General features: G+C 49.0%; 1 protein-coding gene across 1 annotated transcript in view; it reads left to right on the top strand.

Annotated features, from left to right (window-relative positions):
* Positions 1-3,921: 3,921 nt before the first annotated feature.
* The window catches only part of RSU1 (Ras suppressor protein 1), a gene marked incomplete at its 5' end in the record, with an annotated part of 107,340 nt that continues 103,263 nt past the window's right edge, over positions 3,922-7,998 (top strand). The window contains one exon of the mRNA XM_084260078.1: positions 3,922-4,030. Coding sequence (XP_084116204.1) covers positions 3,922-4,030 — 109 coding nt within the window. The remainder of the gene's footprint in view (positions 4,031-7,998) is intronic.

The following is a 7,998-nucleotide window of genomic DNA, read 5'->3' as shown; positions in this document are numbered from 1 at the left end:
ACAGGGCAGCTGCTGCTCTATCACACAGTCCTGGCCATCCTTCTACCCACAGTCACTGACTTCAGCCTGCTGCCCTAAGGACAGAAGCCATATGCCAGCCTCTCCAATGAATTCAGGCATTCGCTCTAGGAACATTTATGCCAAGTGACAAATTTAGAACAAATCTGACAGATATCAAAGATATTTTAAAGTTGTTTCATAAGCAAAAATTCAGTAGCTGTCATGGATAGAGAGATAAGAGGGATGCAGCTCACTTTCGAGAAAGGGAACAATATGTTTATTGATATAAAACTAAGGGTGTAACAGTGTTTGACAATAAATGTGACAGTGATTAAGGTTCGATGGTAAGGTAATCTTGATTATTTAGTGCACAGAGAACAGGGTCAGATGAAGCTGTCAGGGAGACCCTCATATTGAGTAATGAGGTTCAGAAAGGACCCCCTTGCTTTCTAAACTTCTCATAGAGAAGCCTAGGTATGGCTGGATCCAGTCTTAGTCCCAAACTAGGGCAACTGTATATGTCTAAAGAACTATATGCACAATCAATCCTTTATACTTCTCAGCTAAGATCACAAAGTTTAGTGAACTTATTCCCAATTCACTTACTGAGGATCTGTTGTGGATCTGTTGCGGCAAGGATTCTCTCAACCTCGAAGAATAACCTTGAGAGGCATCCCTTTCAAGGGGAGATCCTGATGTGCAGCCCACTGTCATTTCAGGAGAGCTCAAAGCGCTCTTCAGCTGCTCAGTATTTATGGAGTAAGATGATTGTCTCAGTCACCTTTACATACCACCCACAGGTGGGAGTGGACACTGCTCTGTCCAGGTGGGCACATCAGCATAGACAGCCCTTGGCTGTTGTGTTGTTATCTGTCTTCCCAAAATCACCATAAGGTGTATGGTGACCGTCATGACCATCACCAATGATTATTGATTAATCCAGATTTACAGGAAAAAGTCAGGCAAAAGTGGGGGTAGCGGGGGAAGCATACCATCACAGGAGCTGGACAGTGCAGCAAGACCTAAGCTGGAAAAGCCTGTACCCTGACCAGAACTGCCATGGGTGTGGGGAGGGCTCCATCAGACAGTCCCCAGACCCCAGCTGCCAGCCACTAGCTGGGGGTATTGAGAGAGCTGAGGTTACTTGGGATCAAAGGGGTCACAGAAGAATTGCACGCACTGGGAAGAGGTGGTAGGGAATGAGTGAGGGGAGACAGGGTCACTGAGAGGGACAGGTCCTCTGCAGAAAATTAGTCTTCTTGAGTACAACTGCTAATGGAACCTGAAAATTACGTTAGGAAGATGGGGGAATGACCTGACCCTTAGGGCACAGATTAGTGCGTTTGTTCAGACAAAAGGTTTGATAAAGCAGGAACCAAAGTAGATCACAAGGAAGGCATGAGGGGTAGTTCAACTGTTTAGACAAGAAGGTAATGTAATTAGGTGGATGGGTAAAAAATACAACCAACCAACCCTGGCAGAAGTGAAGCAATGGCAACGTGTATTAAGTGGGGAGCAATTAAATACTTCCACGGCAGGGGTCGAATATGGATGTGCACGTGCAATGTAGCACACGGGGCATGAAGACACCGTTCTGTGAGCATCTGGTCACAGTCACGTGTGCTTTATCTGTTTGTTGGGATAAGCAGGTTGGGAACATATTTTGTAGACAATACATCTGCGTAAGCCTTTGCTGCTAAATGAAGCCTGCGGTCATCCTCCATGAAACAAGAACTGCAGATGTGCTGGCACCTGGGTCTTTGAGACAACAGACTGGTGGCAATCAGGGCATTTTCTTAACCAAGAAAGGGATGCGGGTTCATGTTCCTGCAGACAAAAAAACATCGCTGTCTTGTACATTTGAGTGACTCTGCATTCTGCTCAGCAATCCTGAGAAAACAGAAGTTCTTCCAGTTGTGTTTTATAGCAAAAACCTGAAAGCAGCCTCTAACTTCGTCAAAAGACTCAAGGTAGTAAATGTCATCTAGGGATAAACACGCTACAATTCCACAACCCAGAAGTAAATCTTTACATTCCTAAGGGAAAAGCTGAAGTTGCACCTCCAGCAGAGCCCCTCCTTTGCTGATCTGGCACCTTCCATTTCATTACCTTGGTTTCTGTAGATATTATTTTTAGGCTTCTAAGTAACACCGTGCAGTGCATAGTGAGCACACATGCAAAATTCAAGGCTGTGGTTCTCAATGTGTGGCCTGACCCTGGATAATTTTATAGATTCAGTCATAATGGCACTCAGCTTCCACATCTGTTAAATGGCAGTAAGTAGGAGCTTTTAATCAAAGATGTTACATGCATAAACACACTCTAAGCAGTAAGGCTGCGGTGACAAGGTCAATTAAAAGCACTCACAACCTGGGCCCAACCTGGTGACCAGTTTTGCAACTAAAGCCAACTAGAAAACCCAGACACCTAAAGAAATGGAAACCACTGATTCAATAAAAAGAGATTATTTCTGCAATAACATCTTTTGCCTTAGGTAGCTTCCACCAAGCTTCAGAGTGCTCTGAGTCGCTACTTGGTCAGTTCCTAGGGAGCCTGAGCCTTCCAGGCCCATGGCTCTGCAGCTTCTGCTCTCTCCTGCTGCTGACTCACTGAGGCTGAGTTGACTATCTGCCCTGGCCAGGCCCCGCAGGTTTCCGGACCCCTGCTAGGGCATGAGGAGCCACTGCAGCTCTGTGGGACAGGGCACCCACACGCAAATTTCTGCTCTGTGCAGAATGGTGCTATACAACCCGCCTTCGCAGGTTCATGAAGTGCTTTCCAAGAACAGAAGACATGGGAACGGTGCTAGTGCTGCATCTGGGAAGGCAGCTGTGTACAGAACGAAGCTTGCACCATCCAGATGTGCCCAAGCACCCGCTGAGAAACAGGCCGTGCAGCACCGCTAACGCCGTCTGCCCTCTGAATGTGCCAGCTCTAGGCAAGGCTGTTGCACACTTGTGGGGGGCAGGGTGGTGGTTTCCCTCGAGCCCACAACCAGCCTGTCCCCGGTGCCTGGCAGCACGGCGGAAAGAAACCACACGCTGCCCCTCTCCCGGGGCCGCGCTCCTCTACCGCCCCTGCGACTTCTGCGGGCCTGGCGATGGCACGCGGCTGCCCAAAGCCGCACTCGCCGCCAGCCGGCCCCGCAGCCAGACGCCAGAGCCGCCACGGGCGAGGCCTCTGTCCCAGCGCCCTGAGGCGGGGGCAGGACGCTCAGGCAGCCGCCCCGCCCCGCCACACACGGCAGCCAGCAGCCTCCACGGCTACGACTACGCATGCGCCAGAGCCGCACTCGCACAAACGAAACACCCGCTATCACCTACGGAGCGCGCTTATTGGCCAGCGAACCTTCCTCCGGTGCCTTCAGCCAATGGCTAGTGGGCCGGCACCTAGAGGGCACGCTGATTGGCCCGGCGTCTTTCTAGCCGTGGGTGTGACCCGCTCGGGCGGGCGGGAGGTTCTAGCGGGTGTGGGGAGCGCCCTCGCTTGCCAGGGAAGGGCTGCAGCGCGCTTGCGCGCGAGGGCGGGGGAAGCAGTGGGAGGGGGCGTGGCGAGGGCGTGCAGCTGTGGGGAGCCGCCCGGAGCCGCCCGCCGAGCGCCCTTCCCTTCACTCCCCTCCTCTCCCCTCTTGTCCCGTCTCGTCGGGGTCCGCCACAGCACCGCGCCGTGAGTCGCTCTGGGGACAGCGGCAGGCCTACCGCTTAGCGTGGGTGTGGGAGGGCGGTTGGCATCCCGGTCAGGGCTGGGGCGGGTGTGGGGAGACGGGGCGGGGCGCGGCGGGACGGGACGGGACCCCCGAGGGCGCGGAGCGGAGCGGGCACGCTCGCTGCCCTCGGCCCCCTCAGGGTGGGAGCTGTCCCCGCGCTGTCCGGGGGCTCCCCGGGTCTGCCTCACGGTGTCCGTTTCTGTCCCGCCCAGACCATGTCCAAGTCGCTGAAGAAGATCGTGGAGGAGAGCAGGGAGAAGAACCAGCCCGAGGTGGACATGTGCGACCGCGGCATCTCCAACATGCTGGACGTGCCCGGCCTCTGTAGGTACCGGCGGCGGCGGGTGGGGAGAGCGCGGAAACTTCCTTATTTGTCCCGGGACGAGCCGGGGGCGCGGCCGGCCCTGGGCGCGGTGGGGCGGCCCCTCGGCGGCGGCGGCGCTACTCGAGTCTCCTCCGTGCTGGTGGGGCGGGTGGGTTGGGGTGTGGGGCTGGAGCGTTGGGCGGCGGGGCCGTGGGGAGGGGGAAACACTCTGCTTCCTGCTCCCGGCAGCGTCATAACGAGCCGTGAGCGTGTTCGGGAGAGCCCCTGCTCTGCTGCGCCGGACAGACCGGCGTGGGGAGCCCCGGCTCTTGCCTGTGTTGCCCGCCACCTCAGCTGCACCTGCCGGCTGCAGCCCTGTGCTCTCCCGGTTCGAATTGAGTGATGGGGAGACCTGGCTTCCTGTCTGCCCTCGCCTCTGCCCGTTAATGAGGCAACACCACCAGCCCCGTAGTATCTCCAGTGTTTCTTCGAGAAGGCTAGAGTGGCATTAGCTTGGAGCTACGTGTGGCGCCTCTAAAGGAGGGTGAGGTAATACTGTGTTACAGCTACAGTACTGTCACGCTTTGGATGCTGCAGATGCGTGTGGAGCGCGTGCTCCAGAACTGTGCCAGTGTGTTGTTAGTATGTCACATTAAGGGCAGCGTGCAGAAGGTACTGATAGCAGCGTACAGTCACAATTCTGGAGAATGCATGAATGAAGGGGAAGGCAGGTTGCTTTGCCTTGCTTTTACTTTGGCTAAGACTACACATGATGTTATGGTAATAGCTGATGCACAGTAAGTTAAAGTTGTGACTGGCTGTACTGTGCCATAGGCTGAAGTTTTCCTGAATGCGTGATGTAATGAGAAAACAACAAAATCTAAGACAACCAGCATACTTAAAAATCTCACTGTCTCCTGGTCTAGCTCTTTACCATGTTTGTTAAACTTCATAGCAGCCAGGAGCAAGTGTACATAATTCTTCTTACATGGTGGAAGTGAGTTCAGGGAAATGTGTGGCTCACTACCAACTCGCCACTGTCTGCAGAGTCAGGAGCGGTCCAACATATCTCCAGTCCCATCAGGAAAGGACAAAGGCTTAAGTACAGTTTTGCAGAAGCAGGTTCTGCACCTAAGCCTTCATCTTTTACTGATTCTTTTTCCCGCTTCCAAGTTTTGCATGGGATTTCAGTGGGATTACATTTCAGAGCCCATATATGTGAACTCATTAAATAGAAAGCATCACTTTGTCTCAAATATCTGTGTTGCTAATTAAGCATCTGAAGCTTGTTTGGCAGCGAGTGCCCTACCTCATGAAGTGTAACTTGTGGTACCCTAGTTATGTTGCATCGGTGTGCAGATACTCTTGATGCACAGCCCGTGATTTGGTTTAGCATGGAGATTTGGGGCCTTCTCCAGTTTGAGACAGGGGTTAGGGAAGGGGGAAATGAATCTTGTTTTGTGTTCAGATAATTGGGACCTTCTTGGTTTTTTCAGTTTACTCTGCACTGTGACAGAGAAGGCGTTACAAATTGGCTTGTTTGTTTTGGGTTTTTTTTTCCTTTGTTTTTTTTTTATCATGAAAGTATTTGCTACTTTCCATCTGGCAAAGGAATAGCTTCCTCCAAATAGAACTTAAAAAATAAGGATTAATTCTGAATTGTAGGTAATGATTTGAGAAAATGTTAAATTTGCTTGTTTTCTAACCCTGTCATCTGACTCCCAGTGGATGACCTTTTCTAGTGTAGAGTGGGTGTTTTGGGTTTCTTTGCCTCTCAGAACTGACAGGGAAGCTAAATGAGTCTGACCTGGTATCTTCCCTTCTAGGTGTGTTGGATATCTTTCCAGTGCAGTGTTAGAGCTTGCCTTTTTAGAAACTTTGTTTTTTCAGTTAAATAGAAACAAACATGATGAATTATGCTCAGTGACTGTTCTTTCCTAGCAGCAACTAGTAGATGTTCAGTGCTAAGGGTAGGTTATGATTAGAGAGAACATTTTGATGCCATTTTCCTTGGTTTTGGCTGTTTGGGGTTTAAGGACTTACTAGGCTGGAGGATACTCTGGTTTGACTGTGTTCAGGAGCCCCTGATGGGGATCTTTTCTCGTGTAATGATTCGATGGTTGTGAGTGCCCCCAGCCCCAGTAGCCAGTAACTCGTTGAATAAGCTGCTCCCTCTAGTCATTGCTGTTCTTCAAGAACAGGACCAATGTTTCTCCCACTGCTTATTTGAGTGCTAGCTGCAAAGTAGCTAGTGGATTGTATTTAAGACCCCTTAGTTTAATTCACGTAGGGTAAATGCAGACACATGGGTGTGGAAGTGATGCACCATATAGCATGTGCTCGGTGTGGCAGTCCTCTCCCTTCAGGTGCAGACCTATTCTTGTCATGTGTGTTTAAAACAAATAAAAAATGTGATTAAACTGTCGTCATGTGGGGGTGAAAGAGGAGGAAAGGGGAAGGGAGATGTATGTCTTGTCTTGGGTAGGATTTTCTTCTGGTTTCTCTTTCCAGTCTATATTCCATCCAGTAAATGACTTTCAGGTTATTGTGTTTTCCTGTTCCTTGAGTTGCACCTACTGTAGCAGTTGTGGGAGAGACCAGACAGACCAAACTTGCCTTTGTCAAATTCAAACATCTCTTTCCAAATCAAGGTGAAATACTTTTCCTATCTGGATGGAGACTCATGCCTGTCTTAAACTTGCTTAGACCTAGAAGCTTGGCAACCTGTACATCTCTTCCCACTTCTGTCTTCAATGAAGGGAGAGTGGAGTTTGTCATCTGGTTTATAATGTTTTCAGATTCACAAAGAGAAGCTCAGTAGACTCTCAACCCCTGCTCACTCAGGAGTTTGATCATGTTGTTAGAAGCTCAATTCTGGTTTTGGATAGGGGCACTTCCATGTTTTCTCTGATGGCTTCAAGTACCAACTAGAACTGTGCTACAGGCCTTCAGAGCATCTGCATTTCCAAGGCCTTCAGAAATGTAGTATGAGAAAACTCTTTAGAAGATGTTCTGTAGAGAGGAAATTTCATTTGAGACTAAACACATCCCTTGATCTAGGTGTTCATGCTAATGCAAAGGCCAGGTGAAACAGCTTAAAACTTCAAAGGTCTTTCTTGTTACTGCAGCACGCAATAGAAGAAATGTTATACCATTTGGGAGCACATCTTTACTATATTTGTGCACCCATACAGGAACAGTTTTAAAAATATATCTTGCCCAGTGGAGTGTTCTAATGTGGGCTTTTTAAAATTCCGTATTGTGAAATAAATAGATTTTTGGTTTTACAAAGCACCTGGGTATTGACAGGTAATGGTATGGATGTCCTGGAGAGTGAGTAGTCACGTTTGAGGATGACATGATGAGCCTTTTTCCCTAGCCCCATGGTTGGGGCATTTCTTGGTAGTACTATGAACGGCCATCAACAATTATGGAATTGTTCTTGGGGTAGGAAACGGTGTCCTCTGATTTATATATCTTTAAGTGATATGGGGAAGCTATGAATTAAGGAATTATTTTGTCCAAATAGCTTGAGACATCTGCTGCTCTGTAGCTTTGTTGTCAGGGAATGAATATTGGATGAAATCCTATTTACTCTGTAAGTGTTAATTTGCTCTCGTTATCATTCCATCTGTAAGCTCTTCATATTTTACACAAAGTACATGCTTGTGTGGTAGGAATTAACATGCCTAGAATTTTTTATCAGAAAGTTAGTGTTGATATATTTGTCTGCTCCTAAAATAACCAAAGCATGGAAGATGGAGGGACAAGCTACTTGCGAGTAGTTTTCTACAATACTGTAATGCTCATCCTGCATGAACTGTCCCATCGGAGGAAGACAATGTCTTATCTTGGTTCACCAAGGTCTCTGGAGTCTTCCTGGTATTTTGCTGTGGTGTTTTTTCCTTTTCTTTAAAAAAAGAACTAAATTTTGTCATCTAAATAAGCTAATTTGCAGTGCATGGCAGTTGTATGTGAAATGGCATGA

The sequence above is a fragment of the Gallinula chloropus genome (assembly GCF_964237585.1).
Source record: "Gallinula chloropus genome assembly, chromosome: 2".
In the NCBI taxonomy this organism is placed as follows: domain Eukaryota; kingdom Metazoa; phylum Chordata; class Aves; order Gruiformes; family Rallidae; genus Gallinula; species Gallinula chloropus.
The sequence above is the reverse complement of the archived record's forward strand: the minus strand, read 5'-3'. Positions and strand labels throughout refer to the sequence as shown.